The 25,312-nt window shown below is 39.1% G+C and overlaps 1 protein-coding gene across 2 annotated transcripts in view; it reads left to right on the forward strand.

Annotated features, from left to right (window-relative positions):
• The first annotated feature begins 1,270 nt into the window (after positions 1-1,270).
• NDFIP1 (Nedd4 family interacting protein 1) overlaps positions 1,271-25,312 on the forward strand; it is a 37,061-nt gene continuing 13,019 nt past the window's right edge. The window contains exons 1-6 of one of the 2 annotated variants that reach the window (XM_064366433.1): positions 1,271-1,368; positions 14,519-14,606; positions 14,920-15,050; positions 18,926-19,013; positions 20,592-20,716; positions 22,802-22,868. In XM_064366433.1, the coding sequence (XP_064222503.1) occupies positions 1,306-1,368; positions 14,519-14,606; positions 14,920-15,050; positions 18,926-19,013; positions 20,592-20,716; positions 22,802-22,868 (562 nt within the window). In that variant the 5' untranslated portion in view covers positions 1,271-1,305. The remainder of the gene's footprint in view (positions 1,369-14,518; positions 14,607-14,919; positions 15,051-18,925; positions 19,014-20,591; positions 20,717-22,801; positions 22,869-25,312) is intronic. The other variant, XM_012461043.3, reaches the window with a different exon arrangement.

Below are 25,312 nucleotides of genomic sequence, written 5' to 3' on the forward strand. Positions count from 1 at the left end.
TTGTCTTCACAGAGCTTATAATCTAGTTGTGTAAGACTGATTAAGAAAGCTGGCTTAATGGAGCTGCATTCCAGCTTCACCCCTTAGTGTCATTGGGTGAGATATTTAACTTCTTTGCTCTGTGTCATTGGGTGAGATATTTAACTTCTTTGGGTGTAACTTCCTCATCTGTGAAACACTGATAATTGTATCTCCTATATGGCAGCAACGCCAGCCTCTTTTCTGTTCTTCCACAAGGCAATCTCTCTTTGGACCCACCTTTGCACCTGTTCCTGTGGCTCGGAAAGCTTTTAGCATGGCCAAATCCTTCAAGTGTTGACTTCCATGTCACCTGCTCAGGGAGCTTTTTTGGAAAATACGGTTTCTGTATCCTCAGATGAGACTGTTAAAATACTAACGGACCGTATAAACATGAGGGTGCTATTATAATCATCCACCCTAAGTAGGATTTGAGATCCAAGGAGTTCTCAAGGATTTAGGGTTAGCAAACTTTTCATGTAAAATGTCAGATAGCAAGTATTCTAGGGTTTGCAGGCCATATTAAACAAGTGGGTGCTGCTATGTTCCAATAAAACTTTATTTATGGACACTGAAACTTGAATTTCATATACTTTTCACAGTCACGGTGACAGACCAGATTTGGCCCCCTCCCTGTTGCTGGCTGACCCCTGGTTTATGAGTACGGCAGATAAAAGAAGGAAGTGACTAAGAATCACGATTCTGCGGCGAGACACCGGGGATCAGGTCGCTGCTGTGAAGACTGTCAACCTCTCTGGTTGCCAACACCTAGAGAATGGGGCTGTGGTCCCTGCGTCAGGGCAGTCGTGTTGAAAGCTGGTTAAGGGCACGTAGGTGAAGCTCAGTGCTTGGCAGGAACTGTCATCAGCAGCGTCGCCCTCTCTTGGGGCTGGCCTGTTAGTAGTTAGTTTTTAGTGGAATCGAATACAACACTTGAGCCTCGGAGGCTCACGTCGTTGGAGCAACTACACCCGAGCCGCGGCACCGGGGGGCAGCGGCGCAGGGCTAGGCCCGGCCTGGCTGGGCGGTGCGAGTCGGGGGCGGGGCGGCGGCGCAGCGTCGCCGTCGTCGTCCCCGCCTCTTCCCCAGGGGCAGCGTCGGAGCCTCGGAGGCGGCGGCGCTTACGGCCTGAGGAGAGCGTCTCGCTCGGGAGCGGCGGCGGCCATCGAGACCCACCCAAAGGCGCGACCCCAACCCGTCCTCCCAGCGCTCCCAGGCCTCAGCGGCCGCGCCCCTTCAGCTAGCTCGCTCGCTCGCTCGCTCTCCTTCCCTGCTGCCCGCTGCGCCATGGCGTTGGCGTTGGCGGCGCTAGCGGCGGTCGAGCCGGCCTGCGGCAGCAGGTACCAGCAGGTAAGCGGCGCCCGACTTCTGCCCCCCGCCCCGGACTCCGGCCCCCGGCTCTGCCCTTTCCGCTGGCCGCCTCAGGCCTCTCTGGCCCGCCCGCGGCCAACTCGACGCCGGGGCTTGGCAGGCCGCGCTGGGCCTGGACGGGCGGGTCTGGCCCCGGGCTCGGATTCACGGCCGCCGCGGGCCCGGCCTGCCCCTCCGCGACCCCGGGTGGGACTCGGGCAGTGGAAAGCCTTCCTCTCGGCCTAGTTTCCCGCATTTCCCAGGGCGGGCGGGTCCCTGAGTCAGACAGAACCTGCAACCCAAAGGCGGCGTCGATCTGAGGCATTCGTTTTTCATTTTTCCACCTTTGGTTTGATGTCATTGGAAAGAGAGAAAGAAAAAAAAGCATAAAACGGAAACTGGGTGGAGAGAAAAGATTAAAATCTCTGCTGCTGCCGATAGCTCCCCACAGCGAGATGCTATTGCTCAGGGTTTCGGAGCCTAGTTGGTCGAAACCCATCCCCCTCGCCTCCGTTTTAAGACAAAAGTCAAAATACGAAGCGAGAGACAAGCCCGTAGTTTGCAGTAGATTTGGAAGAGGCGATGTTTGGCTGTGGTGATGCCCCAAAAGGGAGAGCTACGGTGAAGTCTGCAGGGCGTGTGCCGGGTGCATTTTAAATGCTTGGAAATGACGTTTTAAGAGATTTGATGGCATAGTTGGGGAGGAAATGTATAGGGAATAATTGGATCATTTTCTCAGGTCTGATTTATAAATTGAGGCCCCAGGGAAAAAGAGCTGCTTGTTTCACTCCCCGTCTGTAGCTTAATTCCCCCAGGAAATTTAGAGACCTTCTGCATGGCTTTTAGAAGTCTTATTAATGTAACAAACATTGTAATTGTGGGAATTGAGCCAGGTGGTAAACTGATGTTGATTGGAACCGCAAATAACGGCTTGTGTTTGTCATGTTTCAAATGCTTTCGGTGCATACAGATGTCAATCCTGCTTTTATGAAATAAAATACTCTTATCTTAGACTATCTACTATTTTATATTTTAGAAATAAGGAAAGCCAGTGCGATTAAAACGTAGATTAACCCTGGTGCAGCCGGGTTTGTTTTGCTATCATCAGCCATGTGTTGCAATCCGCCCCCACTCAGGCTTGGACTCCCAAAATGACTAGTTAAGAATTTCGCTTCTTGGTTTCATAAACACATCCCAAATTGTGGCAATGCAGTTAATCTTTAGGTCTCTTCAGAGCACATGGATCTAGCACATGCTTTTTTTGTATGACCTTGGGCAGCCTGTGGGTTCCTTACTGCTTTAATAAAATGGGAATAACAGATGTCACTTAACTGTCACCACAGTGTTTGCAAACCACCCGTGTTTGCAAATCACCCCTACTGTATACTGAGATCTGATTTCATCCTTTTCATCCTGACTTGAATAAGGCTAACGAGCAAAAGAGCTGTGGTTTTTCTTTGTACTGCCATCTTCTTGAGCTATTAGGTAACGCTGATATACAGCTAGAATACAGAAAATTTGCGGGAGTATCAAAATCATGTATTCCTTAGTGTGGCATTTAATATTTTTAAATTATGCAGAATTGAAGTGTCAAAAAAACGAAAAAAATCTTCTGAGAAAAATTGTAAAACATGAAAGCCAAAAAACTGCAAAACCCTCCCTAAACAAAAACCAAGTAGATCACCAAAGGTAATATTTTAATGTACATTCTCATGAGTTTATAGCTATGTAAATACACATAGTTCTAGATCAGTATACATGTGTATAGATAAGGAATGAAGGAAAGCTAATATTGATTTTTTTTATGCAACAGTCACAGTACTAAGTAATTTACATCCATTTTTTCATTTAATCCATACAAAACCCTTATGAGCTAGAGTTTATTCTCATTGTCAAAGACTCAAAGTGGCTCAGTAACTTGCTCAAGGTCACAAGCTGCTAAGTAGTGATTACAAGGATATACACACACTCACCTACTTAAAACACAAGCTCACAGTCCAAATATAGGTGTATGCATTAGCAGTTATATGCACATGGGTATGTATTCTCTTATGTACCCATATATGCATATACAGACATATCTTTGTACATATGTTTGTAGTTTCATGAACCCCTGATCATACTGGCACATACTTTTGCACATGTCCCTGTGTATATTGTTCTCAGGCGTGTGCATTCATACATTTGCATATGTGTGTATTGTGCACATGTATATACAAAAGCACACTAGATAAATAATGAAATGGGTTCATATTTCTATTTTATAATGTGCTTTACACAATGTTAATGTCTTCTATATAAAATGTTTTTAATGTCTACATGGCATATAATTGTATGGCTTAATTTAAGTAACGTATCTTTGGTCACTAAGAATGTTTATAGTTTTTTTCATTCACTGAAATTTATTTTACATATGTCTTGAACCATTTCCTTAGTATAAATTACTAGACATGGAAATGCCTGGTCAGAGAATATACATATTTAAAAGGCTATTGAATTATAGAATGATGGTGAATTGTCCAGGCAACTTGATAGGAGAATGATACTCTGGTTGTCACACAGGGTTGTTCTGACTTCTATTTGATCTAGTTAATCAAATTGAGCTAGTTTTCTCACTGAGTAAATGTAATGGAAAACTGTATGATTCATTCACAAATGCAAACACAGTTTTGTCTTTATGGTCTTTTTATTGGTAGCGCAGTATGTGGATAACTTGAATTTAGCATAGTAACAAACTATGCAGAAAGGTTAGGCTCAGCTAGGTGAAGTGGCTCACACCTATAATCCCAGCATTTTGGGATCCGCCAAGGCAGGTGGATCACCTGAGGTCAGGAATTTGAGACCAGCCTGGCCAACATGGCAAAACCCCGTCTCTACTAAAAATACAAAAATTAGCTGGGCGTGGTAGCAGTCACCTGTAATCCCAGCTGCTTGGGAGGCTGAGGCAGGAGAATCGCTTGAACCTAGGAGACAGAGGTTGCAGTGAGCCGAGATTGCGCTGCTGTACTCCAGCTTGGGTGACTCCGTCTCCAAGAAAAAAAAAATGGCTAGGCTCATAGGTTCCCTGTGGCATTATTTTTTTTTCCTTTTTGCATTTTGAAACTGAGACTGTCTCAGACAGTGGAAGCACTATTTTAGAAAGACCTAGGTAGGCCCAACAGTGCTGAGAAACCTGTTGCATGTTTTTCTCTCTCTGAGGATGTTTACTCCTGTTCATTCATTCCAAACCCTCTTTGCCTCACTGCAGTAGATCTGTGCATGAATTTTGCCAATTCATTCCAAGTATTTTGAGATACTTGGATTTGAATTCAATGTAAGTGGGTGATGATGACACTGCCATGTTGGTTCAAACAGATTACAGAATGTTTGGTTCTGGACTTGTTTCATTACCTGCTAAAGAAGTTGCCCGTTTGTGAGCATCACCAATATTCTGTATTATAGTTTGATGACATTATAGAATAGCTTTTAGAATGGTACATTTTTGGATACATTCTCTCAGGATTATGGAGGAATATTTTGATGAGTGTAAGAATTTCATCTCTGATGGATCAAACTATATTCATGTTAAATTATTAGATGAAGTAATGATCATGGAGGAAGGAATGAATAGTGCTCATGTGGCTTTTTTATTTTTCAGTTTCAAAAGAAGTTATAATGATGTCACAGAATACCTCTTAGAAGAATGTTATGTCAAAGTTTCTTAGGTTATATGCTGTATTTGTGGCCCACATGGTCAGTGATCAAAGAAAATTTATAAAAATATTAGGAAGATGGGTAAATTACTCCTTTGAAAAAAAATTTTTTTTTTTTTTTGACAATTTTTACTCTTGTTGCCCAGGCTGGAGTGCAATGGCACGATCTCGGCTCTCCATAACCTCCTCCTCCTGGGTTCAAGCGATTCTCTTGCCTCAGCCTTCCGAGTAGCTGGGATTATAGGCACCTGTGACCATGCCCAGCTAATTTTATATTTTTAGTAGAAACAGGGTTTCACCATGTTGGTCAGGCTGGTCTCAAACTCTCGACCTCAGGTGAACTGCCCTCCTCAGCCTCCCAAAGTGTTGGGATTACAGGTGTGAGCCACTGTACCCGACTAAAAACTTTTAATTGTAGTAAAATACACATGAAATTTACCACGTTAACCATTTTTAAGTATATAGTTCAGTGGCATTAAGTACATTCATATTGTTGTGGAACCAATCCATCACCAGAACTTTTTCACCTTGCAAAACTGAAACTCCATATCTATTAAACAGTAACTCTCCATTCCCCCCTCCTCCAGCCCCTGGAAACCACCATTCTGTTTTCTATGAATTTGACTGCTTTAGGTACCTCTCATAAGTGGAATTAGACAGTATTTGTACTTTTGTGACTGGTGTATGTTACTTAGCATAATGTCTTCAGAGTTCATCCATGTTGTGGCACGTGTCAGAATTTCCTGCCTCTTTAAGGCTGAATAATAGTCCATTTTATATATGTAGCACATTTTGTTTATGCATTCATTTATTGATGGATGCTTGGTTTGCTTCCACCTTTTGGCCATTATGAGTAATACTGCTGTAAAAAACAAGTCTACAAATATCTTTCAAGTCCCACTTTCACTTCTTTTAGATATACCCAGAAATGGAATTGCTGGGTCATACACTAATTCTATTTTTAAGTTTTCAAGGAACTCTTATACTGTTTTCCATAGCAGCTGCACCATTTTATATTCCCACCAACAGCGCATAAGGATTCCAATTTCCCCATATCCTCAACATATTTGTTATGTTCTTTTTTTTTTTTTGATTGTAGCCATCTAATGGGTGTGAAGTGGTATCTCATTGCAGTATTGATCCGTATTTCCCTAATAATTAGTGCTGTTGAGCATCTTTTCATGTGCTTATTGGCCATGGATATTTTCTTTAGAGAAAATGTGTTTTCAAGTTCTTTGCTCAGTTTTGAGTTGAATTTTTGTTTTGTCCTTGAGTTGTAGGTGTAGAGTCATTTCTTCATGATATTTACATTTTCAACCTTTTACTACGGAAATTTCAAACACATACAATAATAGAGTAGTATAAGAAACCTTATGCACCATCACCCAGCTTCAGCAATTGTGAATGAATGACCAGTATTATTCCATTTATATTCACCACATTATTTTGAAGCAAATCCTAGAAATCATATATTGATAAAAATTTCTATGTATATGTCTGAAAGAAAAACAAATGCTATAATATTTTAAGAAGATATGAGGAATATATCATGAGAGCTGTTTCGTAATCTGTGAGGAGTATGGAACAGGATTTGTCAATGTCGGGCTGTGGATCTATAATAACTGTCCTTTGTATCGATTTGGCTCACTCTTGGCAAGCCTCATGCTTTGTTTTTGTAGCAATGATAGATTCCTGTTAATCTATTCTTGTTTTCTTACCTGATCCCACGGGTGACCACTTGTTAGTCAAGATTTATTTGGCTTAATCATACTATCTGTGTCCTGAAAACAGGGCAGCGCTTCCTGGTTTTGGCAGAAACCAAGGCCCAGTTGAGCTGTTCTAGGGAATTTTGCTCTAAGCAGATACCACCAGTAGTTTCACTGCACATAACTTCAAATTGTTTTATCCTAGACATCAATTATATTTCATTATTTTGTGTTATTATATTATAAAATAAATCCTACCATGAGAATAACTTCGTATTTTTATTAAGAAAGAAAAAAAAAGGCTTGAAGAGATTCAAGTGACATCTTCAGATTTATTTGTTTTTACGGCTTTAAAATAATAATTTTTTTTAAATATGTTCTTGTATTATCTGAACAAGTACAACAGCTTAGAAGAATAATATTCTTATAATAACGGACAATTTAGATAAAGCAACTTTAACACTTTAATGTTCTGTTCGTACTGAAATTAGCCTGATGGTTTATCTTTTTTTCAAGTCATTGTTGCCAATGAGCTAGGCAACTGGCAAACATCATGTATGAAATTTTTTGGGCTTTACATACTTACCAGTGGTAATTGCTTCTAGTGGTTGGCTAGGTGGGAGTACCAGTCAGAGTAGGCTCTGGGTGTCCACAGGTTCCAACCAACTGCAGATTGAAAATAGGGAAAAATAAATACAATAATAAATAATAATACAAGTAAAATATACAATATAACAGTTATTTTACATAGCATTTGCATTGTATTGTGTGTTATAAGTAAAGATGATTTAAAGTACACAAGGTAGGTTATGTGTAAATACTGTACCATTTTATGTCAGAGACTTGTGCATCATCAGATTTTGGTGTCTGTGGGGAGTCATGGAAACAGTTTCCCTCAAACACCGAGGGATGACTGTATGGTAATGTCTTGTTAATTTCACCAAGTGTGATAGTAAAGCAAATATAACCTGATATCACTTAGCACATCCTGCTGTTACAAAAGACTTACTCATTATTTTTCTGAATAACATAATTTATATTAAAAGTCATAAATAGTAGATTTACTGATCAAGTTTAAGAGCATTCCTAGTGAAATATTTTCTTATTGATTAATGCAGTTCCCTTTGTATGTATATAGTTCCCTTCATATGTATATTTCTTTTTTTTTTTTTTTTTATGAGAAAGAGCCTTACTCTGTTGCACTGGCTGGGGTACAGTGGTGCAATCTCGGCATACTGCAACCTCTGCCTCCTGGGGTTTAATTTTCCTGCCTTAGCCTCCCAAGTAGCTGGGACTACAGGCACCCGCCACCATGCCTAGCTAATTTTTGTATTTTTAGTAGAGGTAGGGTTTCACCATGTTGGCCAGGCTAGTCTTGAACTCCTGGCCTTAAGTGATTCACCCTCCTCTGCCTCCCAAAGTGCTGGGATATAAGCCACCTTGCCCAGCCTATATGTATAATATATTTCTTATCCCCGCCTCCCAGCAACTTAGCATAATCTTTGACAGTTTTTCTGTTTTTGTCTTCTAAATTAGTTTATCTCAGCAATATCAATTAGTAGTTACCATAATCAGAGACTGGACAGTTTATGAATAGAGATATAAAGGTTTAGGGAGTAGTGCTTGTTTAGTAATGATTTCATTTTCTTTATCATTCAGTGCTTAAATGTGGTATTTAAAATTAAACATTTTGTATTATACAGTAATACATTCTTAATGTGCTAGATTCAAACAGTAACTTTCTAAAGGAAAACTTGATTGCCCTCTCCCTCCCATCTTCTTCCCAGAGCTGTAAACTGCTCCTCAAGTTTGGTGTGCATTCTTCAGGCTTTTTCTTTTGAGACAGTCTCACTCTGTCACCCAGGCTAGAGCGCAATGGTGCAATCTCGGCTCACTGCAACCCTCCATCTTCAGGCTTTCTTCTTAACCTTTCCTTGGCTTTAAATAGACTTTACTTTTTGGAACTTCTTTCCCACCTAAGATGGGTTCCTGCCATGTTGCTACCCAGGCTGGCCTCAAACTTCCTGACTCAAGCGATCCTTCCACCCCAGTCTCCTGAGTAGCTGGGACCAATAGGCACACACCACCACGCCCAGCTGAAACATTTTTAACTTTTCAGAAATATTGAGAAGACAGTAGAGAGTATCTATATGCACTATGCCCAGTTTCCCCTATTAGCATCTTGTATCAGTATGGTACGTTTTTCACAATTAATGAACCAATATTAGTACATTGTTATTAACTAAAGTCTGTACTTTTCAGATTTTCTGAGTTTTTACCTAATGTACTTTTTCTGTTTCAGGATCCCATCCAGAGTCCAGGATGATATAATGTAGTAATGCTATGTTTAGTCATCCTGTTTCCTTAGGCTCCTCTTGGCTGTGAGTTTCTCAAACTTTCCTTATTTTTGATGAGCTTGACAGTTTTAAGGAGTACTGGTCAGGTATTTGTAGAATGTCCCTCAATTGGGGTTGGTTTGATGTTGTTCTCGTGATTAGACTGGGGTTGTGGATTTAGGGGAAGACCACAGGCAAAGTGCTGTTCTCATTACATATCAAGAATGCACACTGTAAACATAACTTATCACTGTTGACAATGACCTTGATCACCTGGCTGAGGTAGTGTTTGTCAGGTTTCTCTTCTGTAAAAATGCTTTTTACACCCTTTTCCATACTTACTCTTGGAAAGGAAGTCACTGTGCACAGTCCACACGTAACAAGTGGGGAATTAGGTAACATCTCACTGAGGGCAAAGTATTGACATGAATTATTTGGAATTTTCCTGCATGGGACATGTGTCTCTTCTCTGATCACTTGTTTAGTATTTATATCTGTATAGACTAGTAAATATTTTATTTTATTCTTCCAATTATAATCCAATAACTGCTTTATTTTATTGCTTATATTGCATACCTCTGTCATTGTAGACTTTTTTTTAACCACTTCCTTACTTTTTGGCACTAGGCTCATCTTACATATTTCCTGCACTATCCTAGAATCAGGCATTTCTCCAAGGAGCCTAGCTTCCTTTTATTGAAAAATAATACAACAAACCAAGATATGTGCCCCTTGCTGCTGGGGTGTCATTGCTTTTAGGCCTTCTAAGCTGACAGAGCAGGGAACTATTTGTCTGTATATTAACCTGTGGGTAAACACATCCATAAATGTTTCTGTATGTTTCATCTATCTATATTAAGCTAACCATAGGTTCATACTAGTATCTCCACCTCTAATTCATTACCATATGGATCACTCTAGACTACTCCTGTTATCTATAAACTCTCACTCCAACATTGCGAAACCTGGCACACTTCCATCATCCATTTACCTAATTCTTCAGTTCTGATATACATGTATAAGTTGTATCACAATTGTTAACCTGCACCCCTGTAGGAAATAGTATTATTTCCACTAGAGGACAAAGCATATGTACAGTTCCTTTTGCCTTTAATCTTTCAAACTCTACTCATTTGCAAAAGTTACTTAGGTCAGCACCTTTACCTCCACCCACTTGAGGGAGATTGTTTCATACATTTATAATACAGTTACATTGTTTTGTCACATTTTGCATACCATCCTGGGATCCTCCAGCCACCTAAGTGGATTTCTAAAATTTGCATACCTTAAGAGTCTTTCTTTGTGCTATAAAGTTCTATAAATTTTCACAAATGCATACTGTCTTATTTTTTCTTTTAAACAACACTTTTTTTTTTCTTTTTTTTGGGAAATGGAGTCTCTGTTGCCAGGCTGAAATGCAATGGCCCAATCTTGGTTTACTGCAACCTCTGCCTCCCGGGTTCAAGCAATTCTCCTGCCTCAGGCTCCTGAGTAGCTGGGACTACAGACGCTTGCCACCACACCCAGCTAATTTTTGTATTTTTTTTTTTTTTTTTAGTAGAGACAGGGGTTCACCATGTTGGCCAGGATGGTCTCGATCTCTTGACTTCATGATCTGCCCACCTCGGCCTCCCAAAGTGCTGGGATTACAGGTGTAAGCCACCTCACCTGGCCCTTAAACAACACATTTTAAGAAAAATGGCAGAACTCATTTCTCTTTATTTTCCCAATGTTTTGTTAATGATCATGTTTGCTTTCTTTTTAAAGCACCTTTAACATCTTTAAAGAAAATTTTATTCAGAAATAATTTTAAACTTAGAGAAGGTTGCAAGAATAGTATAACATAACACCCATATATCTATTACCAAATAATTCATCCTAGACTCGTTAAATTTTAATTAACAATGAATACAATCCTGTAAAATCTGAAAGCACTACAGATAAAGCCCAAGTCCCTTTAACCATCTCACAGTCCTTTCTCTATAGAATTCAGTGTTTATTTAGCTATTTGTTATCAAATTATTACTTTTTTTTTTTTTTTTGAGACAGAGTCTTGCTCTGTTGCCCAGGCTGGAGTGCAGTGGTACGATCTCGGCTCACTGAAATCTCTGCCTCCCAGGTTGAAATGATTCTCCTGCCTCAGCCTCCCAAGTAGCTGGGATTACAGCCATGCCTGGCTGATTTTTGTATTTTTAGTAGAGACAGGGTTTCACCATGTTGGTCAGGCTGGTCTTGAACTCCTGACCTACAGTGATCCACCTGCTTTGGCCTCCCAAAGTGCTGGGATTACAGGCATGAGCTACCTCGCCCAGCCCAAACTTTCTTTCTGTTTATAAATCTAGTCTACAGCCGTACCACCCTGGACACACCCTATCTCATCTGTTTATAAATGTCATTTTCAGTCCTACATCTACCAGTACCTGGTGCCACCAGTTCCTGAGGTTTTGGGGGATACAAAACAGGTTGTTTTTTGTCTTTCTGGTTTAGCTTTCTTGGGTCTGCTGAGTCAGTTACCACTTGTTATACTGCTTCTAGCTTTCAGAAATTTATTGCTGCTTCCTTTCCTGTTGCTTATTTTGTAGGTTTTTTTTGCCTTTAAACAAGCAACATTTTACTAGCGTTTATATTTAAGAGGGTTTCAGGAAGACTAAGAAGCAACCACGTATGTCTAATCTTTAATTGGACATTACACAGTAATTGTAATTACTTCTTTGTCTTTCATTTGCTAAACTGCAGACTTAGTGAGGCCAAAAACAACAGCCATGTGTTCTGTCCCTAGACCCCACATCAGTTGTGGCCTGACACATTTAATAATTGTTAAATTAACCTAGCAGTTAAATACTTACAGAGTGAAACATTCTGCAATGATAGTGTAACAGGAAAGGTATTAAATGCTTGATGTACCTACTTTTTGGCTCTTATTGTTCTTGCAGGAAGAGAGGACCTCATGACCAGGCCTGAATCAAGGTGGACTCTCTTTAATAGAATACCTTTTCCCACCCATAATCTCTGCCTGAGTATGCTCTAATCCAGGCTAATATGCAAGCATAACTTTTGGAACTTCTCGTTATCAGAGCTGAGCAGGCTGCAGTCAAAACGCAAGCCTGGGTTCTAGGCATGGCTCTGTCACTGTCTTTCAGCGTCTATTTGATTTCTCTGTCTTTCCTTTTCTTTCTTTTTTTTTTTTTTTTGAGACGGAGTTTCGCTCTGGTTACCCAGGCTGGAGTGCAATGGCGCGATCTCGGCTCACTACAACCTCCGCCTCCTGGGTTCAGGCAATTCTCCTGCCTCAGCCTCCTGAGTAGCTGGGATTACAGGCACACGCCACCATGCCCAGCTAATTTTTTGTATTTGTCAACGGGGTTTCACCATGTTGACCAGGATGGTCTTGATCTCTTAACCTCGTGATCCACCCGCCTCGGCCTCCCAAAGTGCTGGGATTACAGGCGTGAGCCACCGCGCCCAGCCCTCATCTTTTAAATTAATATAGTTCATTGTCACACTGGACTGGAAAAATCAAATGAAATGTCTTTATTTTATGAAGATGACTTGTGTAGACCATACAGATTAGCAACAGCAGACACTTTGAGTGCGAGTTATTTAAAATAATTGAAGATTTGGCTGGCAGGAAAGTTGCTAGATAGGGAAAAGGGATATCTATTGACAGATATATATAGAATTAGGAAGAATTTATGTTTTCATAAATGTCTCAAGTAAGATTTAACTTGGTGGACATGCTGAATATAATGGTAACATGGTTTGCCTGTGATTTGTCTTTGTCTTAACAGATTATTTTTCTAACTTTAAAAAAGTGTCATCACTTGAGGTCAGGAGTTCAAGACCAGCCTGGGCAACACAGGGAGATCCCATTTCTACAAAAAACAAATAACTATCGCTTCTCGGCCTTTTGGCTAAGATCAAGGGAAAAAACAAAAAACTAATTAAAAAAAAGTTAGGGTCGCAGTGTGCCATAATTGTGCCACTGCACTCCTGCTGAGCAAAGAGAGTGAGATCCTGTCTCCAAAAAAAAAGTCTACAAGTGATAAATGTTCGCTACAAAAAATTTGAACATAGAGATGTACAACAATAAGGAAAAATTCCCCTTTACTCCTATCACCTAGAAATAACAGTGTTGAACTGTAAATGTCTGTCATTCTAGACCTCCTTTCCATTATATGCCTGTATTTTTAAAAAGGATTATATGAGGCCAGGCACAGTGGCTCACCCTTGTAATCCCAGCACTTTGGGAGGCCGAGGTGGGCAGATCACAAGGTCAAGAGATTGAGACCATCCTGGCCAACATAGTGAAACCCCGTCTCTACTAAAAATACAAAAATTAGCTGGGTGTGGTGGCACATGCCTGTAATCTCAGCTACTTGGGAGGCTGAGCCAGGAGAATCACTTGAATCCGGGAGGTGGAGGTTGCAGTGAGCTGAGATCGCACCTCTGAATGCCAGCCTGGCAACAGAGTGAGACTCTGCCCCAAAAAAAGGATTATATGATACATGTTATTTGGCAAATTTAGCTTTTTTCATGTAATAATAGTACACCATAAATATCTATTTGAGTAATGAAATTTAATTTATTATTATATTTTTTAAAGATAGGGTCTTGCTCTCTGTCACCTAGGCTGGAGGGCAGTGGCACAGTCTCAGCTTACTGCAGCCTCGACCTTCTGGGCTCAAGCCATCCTGCTGTCTCAGCCTCCTGAGTAGCTAGGATTTCAGGTCCATGCCACTACGCCAGGCTAATTTTTGTATTTTTTGTAGAAACAGGGTTTTGCTGTGTTGCCCAGGTTAGTCTTGAACTCCTAAGCTCTCCTAAGCTCAAGCGATCCACCCACCTCGGCCTCCCAGAGTGCTAGGATTACAGGGTGTGAGCCACCATACCCAGCTGAAATTTAATATATGTATTTTTTGACACAGAATTTCACTGTCACCCAGGCTGGAGTGCAGTGGCACGATCTCAGCTCACTGTAACTTCTGCCTCACAGTTTAAAACAATTCTTGGGCCTCAGCCTCCTGAGAGCTGGGACTACAGGAGTGCGCCACCATGTCTGGCTAATTTTTTTATTTTTAGTAGAGATGAAGTTTTGTCATGTTGGCCAGGATGGCGAAATTTAATTTTTAATGGCCACTTAGTAGTCCTTCGTGAGATGTACTATAATTTACTTGTCTCCTATGATTGGAATTTAGGTTGTTTCTAATTTGTATGTACCCTATTTGCCTCTTTGAATATTTCCATAGAATAACTTCTGGGAGTAGAATACTTTTCTTAAAGGAGTTGTGCATTTCAAGGCTTTGATTTGAAATATGTTGCCAAATAGCTTTCTAGAAAGGCTATTTATTTCAGTTTTGGGGTTCTTATCTTTCTAATTGGCTTTATGCTTGCATTAAAATATGAAATTTTTATTTAGTTGCAGAATGAAGAAGAGTCTGGAGAACCTGAACAGGCTGCAGGTGATGCTCCACCACCTTACAGCAGCATTTCTGCAGAAAGCGCAGGTAGGTAACAAGGCCAGGTGATTATGGAATCCTTAAAAACACTTTTTGACATTACAGTAAAAAAAAAAAAAAAAGTGTTTCAGAAGCAGTTGGAAGAAAGATTATAAAGTGAGTCTGGATTTTAAATAATTGAGAAGTGGATACATTTAAAATTCAACATCAGTCTCTTACAATTCATCTATAAATGTCTTTTGGTTCAATTGTTATATGTGTACTCTAAGGGGAATGACTCAATTTTGTCTGCTAGAGTTAGTGGAAATCCTTTTATTTCAGTTCAGCTAATCATAAAAAAATTGTACTTAAAATTCTGCAGCATATTTTGACTACAAGGATGAGTCTGGGTTTCCAAAGCCCCCATCTTACAATGTGGCTACAACACTGCCCAGTTACGATGAAGCGGAGAGGACCAAGGCTGAAGCTACTATCCCTTTGGTTCCTGGAAGAGTGAGTATAATTTGCAATGTTACTTGATGGCTTCTCTATGGGAATTAAGTTATTTTCATTATCCAATTTTTATTCATTACTTATGATGGTATTGATTAGTGAAAATTCAGCTAATTTAAAAAATCAGGTACATTTGCTTTGGGGATAATAAACTCATCTCTTCCTAAAAATGAGGAAGTAAAGAGGTATAAATAAGCAAAAATTTACTAGTAAAACCTGCTCATTTTTCCTATATCTCTCCTACTAGCACCACTTTTTCAAGTTTCCTGGGATGGCTGAAGTATCTTGAAGCAGGAGCACCCTGACATTTCCTTGATTCTGCACACTTAATATTTTGCTGTTGGGTGGATAGCTGCTAGGGAGATCTAGGAAGAGAATAAATATGTGCAAATTTATACAATTAAACTCATAAAAGGGATCTTCACATTGACTTAGATGAACTCTGTTCCTCTAGCAGTCCAGATCATAACATTTGTGGGGACACAGTGAGTACAGATTCCATCTAGCTTGATGTTGGTTCATGGAGGTGGAGATTGGAATGGCGTTTAAACTAGTGGAGATTATTGGGCACTCTTGGTTCTTGATGTCAGATATTTAAGTGCTGTATTTGTAGTTTTGTAAATATTTATACAGATTGAGGTTGATGCAGGTAGGGCATTGGACCAGGTGTTGGGAGAATGAAAGCAGGATAAGTCCCTAGAAATGTGCGGACCATAAGGCCTCTAGGCTCTAGTCTGGCAAGAAACTGGAGTGAGTGATGAGCAAGAACAGAAGCCTAGTCTGGGCAGTATGATGGCATAGGCCCAAATGTTCCCCTCCTGGCTTTAAGATAGTAGACTGTTTACAGACCATACCTACTGTGAGGAGCAGAGCTCCTAAAATCATTGGTTGGCAGAAGTAGTTTATGAGCCCAATCTAGGATGATCCTAAATGGCAGTAATGTGCATTCAATTCTTATAAACTAAGAACCCTAGTGTCTAAGGGCAAGACAGTCATAATGTAGCTGCCATGTATTGGAAGCAAACAACATGCTTGGTACTGTGCTTGATGCTTTTATATATTTTGTATGTTGTTTCCAATCTTCATAGTAACCTTGAAAGGTAGAGATTATCTCCATTGTACAGATGTGATAATTTAGATCCAAAGAAATAAAGTAATTTTTCCAAAGTCATATGGCTCATATGTAGAAGTGAGAGTCAAACCCAGATATTCTAGAATCCAAAGTTCTTGTTTATTTCACTGTACTCTGCAGACCTGTTGCAATATGTGGTGAATAGATCAGTATGGAAATTAGCTCTGATTAATCACAGAACTCTTCAGCGTACTTTCATTTGATACAGGTACATATTTAGGAACTTCTTAAAGGGCTCTAATATTTAGCAGACATGTATAAAGCACTTTTAAAATACAAGATGCAGCATATTTTACAGTGGATAGGTAAAAAGCTTTGTATAAGGCAGTGTTCTTATTGTTATTTGAAAGCCTAAAATCAAACTAGGGCCCAGAAATACTGAACTAAGACACATAAGAGCAGTGGGCATCAAAACTGAAACTTTTTACTGGATGATCATAGCAGAAGATGAGATTTGATGTGGGCCCAGAGTTTTGATAGATAAGAACATTCCAGAGGAGAAAGCCCAGGAAGCAGGTGTGAATTCAGCCAGGTGCAGGGCAGTTCTGTGGATGTAGGAATTGGCTTTGTATGAGCGAAGAGTTTGTGAAGGGAGGTAGAATGTTGTAACCAGAACTGTTGTTTGTAGAATCCCTGGAATAGACTGGGGTACTTAAATTTCATATGTAGCTCTTAGAGAATCCTTCAGATTTTTTGAGCAGGGGTATGAGAGGACTTGTGTGGTGTTTTGGAGACATTAACTTGGCAACAACTTCTAGGAGGAATCATGGTAGAAGAGATACCAAGAAGACAGGAAGAACAGTTAGAAGGCATTTGTAATTTTATTAGATGTTACTTCCATGGATTTTTTTGGAGTATATCTTTGAGTAGTTATGCAAAAAAAAACAGAATTAGCTTTTAATTTTGGCAAAACCTTATTCTGCTAATGTGAAGTAAGAATACTAGATATTTAATGCTTTAAAAAATTATAAAACAATGCATTTTTGTAGAAATTTCAAATAGTAGAGGAAGTATGTTAAGTTAGAAAAGGAAGCTGTGATTGCCACTGACTTCCCTTTCTCTAGTTCCCACTCCCTGGGGAACCACTGTTAACAGTTGGGATCTTACAGACCCTTTTCTGTGTACAACAAGTTTTGATATTCCCTAAAATATTTTTCATTTGAGGAACCCTCATTGAACTGTGTACAGATGTATCACATTTAAGTATATATTCAATTATTTAAAAATATCCCAACACATACCTACATCAGTTAAAAAGACAGGCCACATGTATTGGTATTGTTCAGGTCATTTTCTTTTTCTTTCTTTTTTTTTTTTGAGATACAATCTCATTCTGTTGCCCAGGCTGGAGTACAATGACATGATCTTGGCTCAGTGCAACCTTCTCCCAGGTTCAAGCAATTCTCCTATCTCAACCTTCCAAGTAGCTGGGATTACAGGCACATACTGCCACACCCGGCTAATTTTTTGTATTTTAGTAGAGACGAGGTTTCACTGTGTTGCCCAGGCTGGTCTCAAACTCCTGAGCCCAGGCAATCCACCTGCCTTGGCCTCCCAAAGTGCCAGGATTACAGGCGTGACCCATGATGGTAACCAGTCCAATGGATCATTTTATTTCTAGATTTGCAATATTGTGTTATCAAGTTAGGATAAAGGAGATCCTATCTGCTGATGAGAGTAGAGGTGAGATTGTTTTAGATCTGTATACCCATACAAATACATGCTTATGGGGTTGAGCAGCAGGCAGTTCTGCAGACTATTCATGTATGAACATGCTATTCTTTTTTCCCCTGTATATGCCTCATAAAGTACTTGAGTTGGTTGATTTTATCTCTGTTAGACCCTGGATTACTAATATTTTAGGCCCTAAACAGGTCCTGGATTACTGATAATTTTAGAATTTAAACCAAATGTGTAAGTAAATTTTGTCTTTTTTCTTGAGGTATAAACATATATATATATTTGTTGTTGATGTTTTGTTGTTGTTGTTGTTAGACTGAGTCTCGCTTTTGTTGCCCAGGCTGGAGTGCAATGTTGCAATCTTGGCTCACTGCAACCTCTGCCTCCCAGATTTGGATTCAAGTGATTCTCCTGCCTCAATTTCCTGAGTAGCTGGGATTACAGGCATGTGCCATCATGCCTGGCTAATTTTTGTATTTTTATCAGAGACAGGGTTTTGCCATGTTGGTCAGGCTGATGTCGAACTCCTGACCTCGTGATCCGCCCACCTCAGCCTCCCAAAGTGCTGGGATTACAGGCGTGAATCATCACGCCTGGCCCTCTTGAAATATATATATATATATATATATATATATAGAGAGAGAGAGAGAGAGAGAGAGAGAGAGGTGTATATATGTATATATTTTTAGAGGGGTAAAAAAATCTATTTTTTATGTATTTTATATATATATTATATATATGTATATATATACCTCCACCTGAGGTGTGTATTTTTTTAAGTTTTTTGTGAACTGTTACATTTTTGAAGTGTATTGTTAAAGAACTTGAGTTATAAGATGAAATTTTCATTTAGAACACTATGGGGATAGAAGAAAGATTTGTTTCTTTTCTGATTGTATACTAATAATGCAAAATGGAATTTTAAACACACATTGAGCCTTTAATCTCATAATTTCAAACTGAGTCAAAACAATAACTTTTTTCATTGCTACTCACATTTGCCCCTTTATTTTCCTTTATATCTTCCTTTTGCCTAAACATAATTCTTTTTCTTTTCATTTAGGATGAGGATTTTGTGGGTCGGGATGATTTTGATGATGCTGATCAGCTGAGGATAGGAAACGATGGGATTTTCATGTTAACTTTTTTCAGTAAGTATATATGCATAGCAGAACCAACCCCTACAAACCAGAGTGCTTTGGATTATGGGCAAATCTGACAGAATTAAAATAACTAGTTGAGCTAATATATTAATACATTACATTTATTTGATGCCTTTTACTGGAATGTATATTAATATAACTTTGTTTTAACATACTTTCTCTTTGCCTTCTATTTTCGTGAATGTCTATAGAAAATATAGTTAAAGCAGTTATGAGGATGCTGCATTTTTACATGAGCTAAGCCCTGTCTTTCAGGTCTATGGGGTCCTTGTGCATTGCTTCTACTCATACTTAAGTCTGTAGAATAGGAATTAAATGCCTTTGTGTGATGAATTTTGCTCTGAAAGCTTCTTTTTTTTTTTTTGACAGATCAAAGTCAGCCTGACTTTCTCCCTTGATATTATTTTGCATTTATCTTTTCATGTGCCTCACATAGAAGTGAGCAACTATTTCCTTTATTTGTTGTATTAGAAAGATAAGAAAATGCAGTGCTTTTAGAGGTGATTATATAAGTTGTCAAAATTCAGAGAACAGGAGGATGAGTAACTTGAACCAGATTATTTGGGGGCACTTAACTTAATGTTGAAGGCATTTATTTTGTTTACTGGAATATATATATAACACACAGTAAAAAGCAGAGGTCAAAGGCTGGGCACGGTGGCTCACGGCTGTAATCCCAGCACTTTGGGAGGCCTCGGTGGGCGGATCACCTGGGTCAGGCGTTCAGGACCAGCCTGGCCAACATGGCAAACCCCGTCTACTAAAAACACAAAATTAACTAGGCGTGGTGGCACACGCCTGTAGTCCCAGCCACTCAGGAGGCTGAGGCAGGAGAATCACTTGAATCTGGGAGGCAGAGGCTGCAGTGAGTTAAGATTGTGCCACTGCACTCCAGCCTGGGTGACAGAGCAAGACTCAGTCCACAAAAAAAAAAAAAAAAAAAAGCAGAGGTCCTAAGTGTACAGTTTGTTGAGTGTTAAGGTTTGCTTTTAGTTCATTTTTGTTTGTTTTTTCCTTTTGAGACAAGATTTTGCTCTGTCACCCAGGCTGGATTTGGAGTGCAGTGGTGTGATGACTTCTCACTGTACTATTGACGTCTTGGGCTCAAGTGATCCCCCCACCTCAGCCTCCCAAGTAGCTGGGACTGCAGGTGTGCACCATTGTGCCTGGCTAATTTTTTTTTTTTAAGTTTTTGTAGAGATGGATCTCACTGTGTTGCTCAGGGTGTTCTCAAACTCCTGGGCTCAGGGGATCCTCCCACGTTGGCCTCCCAAAGTGCTAAGATTACAAGTGTGAGCTACTGGCTACTGTGCTCAGCCTCTTAAGGCATTTTTGAAAGTGACATAATTGTGTAAAGCTGTAGACATAATTGTGTAAAATCTGATAGGGAGGATTTTTTTCTTGTTTGCTTTTTGGGGAAAGACAGAAGAATGAATGTATGGTGAGGGTTGTGGAGGACAGGCTTTTATCCTTGGGAAAGTCATTTAAGCAGAGGCAGGTGTAAGGCAGTCTTGTTCTTGGGTAACAGGACATGTCTAATATCTTTCCCCTCCTCTGCTTTTGCAGTGGCATTCCTCTTTAACTGGATTGGGTTTTTCCTGTCTTTTTGCCTGACCACTTCAGCTGCAGGAAGGTATGGGGCCATTTCGGGATTTGGTCTCTCTCTCATTAAATGGATCCTGATTGTCAGGGTAAGTTGTACAACAGAAAAGATAGACTCTACAGACAGATAATAATTAGAATATTTTTGAATATTTGATTTTTCATTTGCTTTTTTGAAAGTTATTTCAATGTATCAAATGATTTTTGGTTTGTCTTTGGTTTCATGATGAAGCTGAACCAAAATCAATTGCAAATGATTCATGCACACAAGTTTTGTTGTAAATCTATTGAATACTGGTCTATCATCAATATTGTTCACCAATGTGATAATATATATGTTCTGAAATTAGTTATTTTAGTAATAAAAGGAAGGTTATTACCTCTTTGATATCTCATCAAAAGCAGCCATTCCTGTCATTAATTCTGTTACAGTTTTAGTCTAGCTCTCTTCTTCTTTCTTTTCTTTTCTCTTTCTCTTTCCCTCTCCCTTCCAGGATTGGTTATGCCAAAATGTTTGGGGAGCCAAAACTGTTTAACAAGTACTGCTCCATTAGGAGCCTATTTCTGAAGTAAATTAAAGAGATGTATATCTTTAGTGACTTAAGAGTTACCGGTTAGTTAAATTTGCATGAAGTAATTTAAAGTTGTAAAAGATTAGGCAATTAGGCTTTTAAAGTATCCTCTGATTTCAGATAAATTTATTGCTATTGTCAACCTTATAGACCAAACCAGTTTATCTATCATAAATTGACATACTTAACTAACTGATGGGTATTGCTTGACCACTGTAGTTTTTCAAAGTAGTGCTACCTTATTTATTAAAAAACATTTGTTAACATTTTTAGGGTTCCAGAATCCTTTGAGAATCTGATGAAAGTTGTAAACTTTTCCCCCACATAACTAATGTACTCATCTAAAATAATGGACTTTAGGTTAAGAGCTGGAGCCCTAAAGAGATTTTCATTCCTTCCCTAAATCTTAATTGTTACTTTATTAACAAATAAAATACTATATTTTAATTTTCAAACTGTATTAAACTCTTGGACACCAAAGCCTGGAAGGAAAACGGAAATAAAATTAATTCCAGTGTTGTTTTTTTTTCCCCAAACTAAATTTTCAACTGCATTTAAAAAGTAAGTCAAATGAATTAACTTGTATCAGGTGGGATGCTTTTGACTGTAACAAAAACCTAGCTCAGAATGGTTTAGAAAAAAATTTTTAATTATTTTTTTAAATGGGGAAAGTTCATTTCCCCTGAAAACAAGTCCCCGACAAGGAGGTTAGTTAAATCAGTGGTTCATTGACATCATCAAGGACAGCTGGCATATCAGCATATTGGCATAGTTCCCCGCCCCACCACCTCCGGGTTAAAAGATGGCAGTTTCATGTATTAGTATCACACTGAAACACAACGGTGCTCAAGGGAAGAAAAAGAACTATTAAAAAAATTTTTTTTCTACCACCTTTAGAGAGAACTATTTTTTCTCTTCCTTTTTTCTCAAAGAGCAAGGAAGCCTTCTCAGAAGCCCTCAATTTCCATTGGTCAGAATGGTATCCTGTGCTCATTCCTAAACCAGTTGCCAGCAAGGGAAGGAGATTACCCTGGTATACATGATAAAGCTTCCAAAGTCAAGGCAAGGCTAGGGGAGTTGGAACAAAATCAGTCCTCATTAGAAAGAAGGCAATGATATCAGCTTGTAGTCCCAGCTACTCAGGAGGCTGAGGTGGGAGGATTGCTTGATTGAGCCCAGGAGTTCAATAAAGCCTGGGCAACATAGTAAGATTCTCTCTCTTAATAATAATAATAATTGCTTTTGGCACTGAATAAAGTAAAACAATCATTATCGAAACATACTTCTAGAAGGGTAAATATTATGTGGACAAAAAATGTTTTCTAAAAAACAAATTTTTGTATACTTTCAAAATAAGTTCATAAAGCTAAAAGCTATCATATTTAATGATTGCTTTTCCATGAAAGGAAATAGATTTGCATTTATTATAACCATTTCAAGTCAGTTATATATAAAATACTTTCACTTATATTTTAAAATTATTAGAAAGGCTAAGTGGTGGCATTGGTCGAACAAAGAAGTCTTGCATTTTGCATATCCCTAAGTTAAAATGAGAAATTGTATCTGTTAAGCTGATATAAAGTATTTTGCCTTATTTTTTAGTTTTCCACCTATTTCCCTGGATATTTTGATGGTCAGTACTGGCTCTGGTGGGTGTTCCTGGTTTTAGGTAAGTGTTTTTAGTGTAAGAAAAGGTGAGAAAACATTATATTAAGTTTTACAAGTAAAATTACTTTTAGTAAACATTCGTCTTGATCACTGTAGAGTAATATATTAACCAGCTGTAGTAAAGATTTTTAAAATGTTGCTTTCTTAAAGAATAGACTTTCTTAACATCAGAGTAACATGCATGTTAATGAAAAGTTTCTTTGTGGTTGTAGGTTTTTCCTAACCTATATTCTTCTCCCCCATATGATCAATGGAGTATACTGATGACTCTGTAGTCTGTAAGTTTTTTTCCCCTTGTAAGTTATTACCACACAGCATTCGCAAACTCAAACCCAAATTGCTTATAGGATACTGCAGCCAGTTGAACTAACACATAAATGCATGTGGCCTATCTTTGTTAGGTCTGTCAGTAGAAAATAGAAAATATATAACCTCACTAGATATAACTTCTGAAAGAACTACTATTGGGTTTCCAGAATTCTTTAGTTTACCACTGGTGAGAATAAAAATTATTTCACAATAGGCAAGAGAACCTTTTTCTTTCTTTTTTTTTTGGACAGTCTCACTCTGTCGCCCAGGCTGGAGAGTAATAGTGCGATCTTGGCTCACTGCAACCTCTGCCTCCTGGGTTCAAGCAATTCTCCTGCCTCAGCCTCCCAAGTAGCTTGGGATTACAGGTGCCCACCACCATGCCCAGCTAATTTTTTGTGTTTTTAGTAGAGACGGGATTTCACCACGTTGGCCAGGCTGGTCTCGAACTCCTGATCTCAGGTGATCCACCTGCCTGGGCCTTCCAAAGTACTGGGATTATAGCCATGAGCCACCATGCCCAGCCAGACTTCTTTTTTTTTTTTTTTTAATATATATACCAGGTATTTCAGGTTTTTGGTCTTTGGATTATATTTTTTACTCTAAATGTTTATTTTAAAATCTTTTTTTCCTAGACATTAGAACAAAGAGGTGAACTTTGGGGTAAATTATTTCAATGTTGGCGTATTCATTATTTGTAAAGAAAATATATATGATAAAGTAAGAGAGACCACCATCACTTCTGTCATTTCTACAAAATAATAAGGCCATCTTGTTGCTTGTAAAGATAGTGTGATTGCCTCACTGTGCTTCCGTGACATCAGTTTCTCCTATCTCCTATTTTGCTTCTGGTTGACTCCTTAAGTTCCTTAGTGGTACTGCTGCTAATGGGTCTGGTTGGCACATCCTGGCACCCATGCCTGATAGGTGCTTAATAAATTCAGGACCTGGGCCAGGCATGGTGGCTCACGCCTGCAATCCCAGCACTTTGGGAGGCTGAGGCAGGAGGATTTCACCTTGAGGCCAGGATTTCAAGACCAGCCTGGGCAACATAGTGAGACCTCGTCTCTATGAAAATTTTTTAAAAATTAACCAAGCATGGTGATTTGTGCCTGTAGTCCTAGCTACTTGGGAGACTGAGGCAGGAGGACCCCTTGAGCACAGGAGTTGGAGGCTGCAATGAGTTATGATGGCACCACTGCACTTCAGCTTGGGTGATAGCAAGACACTGTCTCTAAAAACAAAACAAAACAAAATAATTCAGGACCTGCTTTGCCAAGACTGACACTGCTGACCCTACACTTTACTTAGAAAATATAAATCATTCGTCGTACCATCTACCACCTCCCCACAGCATCATCTACTCTATGACTGGTCATTAGAATTCTAAGGAAAGAGAAATAGTCATTTTCTTTCCTCTCTTTATTGTTGAGAACTTTAATAATAAAAATGACCAACAGGAGAATAATTTAGAAGAAATAGTTCCTTGACTTGCTTATTTTCTAAACTGTACCTTTAAGAGAAAGGCTGACCACCCCTCTTTCCCCAAGTCAAATCCTGCGTGGACCAAAGAGAGCCCTTCAGCATATGTTCAGATTGATTGTTTATGGCATAAATAATTTAAAGAAATTTAATGGATTGATTTCCTTTCTATATTAAAGTTTCATGGAAGATGGATTTATAATACTTTATAATTGATCCTTCTTGCTATGTACCATTTGCTTGTAAGCAAAAAATAAGAGTTTGGATACACTTATGAACATTGGTGCTCAATGTTCGGGTCATTTTGGAAACTTTTTTTTTTTTTTTTTTAAGAGAACCAGTTTTGTGGCATTTATCTTGCAGCGCTTCCGAGCTGGCCACTCTTTAGCTACAGTTAGCCTAGAGTTTATTTGTTTCACAGTTATTGTTAGTTTTTTTTTTTTTAATTAGTTACCAACATGTTGAAAATCAAAATTATTTCACATAAAACATCTGAATGTTTTTATTTTTCTTAAAAGTTGGAATATGAAGCAAAGCTAGCCTACATTCCACGTGGCACCCTTTGGCTGGAGCTGAGTTGTAGCTATCTCCTCCATACAGGTCATGTGCCTTCCAGTTCAGGAAGATCCCACCACTGTACCCCAACTTAGCATT

This window comes from Aotus nancymaae, unplaced genomic scaffold (genome assembly GCF_030222135.1).
Source record: "Aotus nancymaae isolate 86718 unplaced genomic scaffold, 86718_ANA_hifiasm-v0.15.2.pri h1tg000064l_1, whole genome shotgun sequence".
NCBI lineage: Eukaryota > Metazoa > Chordata > Mammalia > Primates > Aotidae > Aotus > Aotus nancymaae.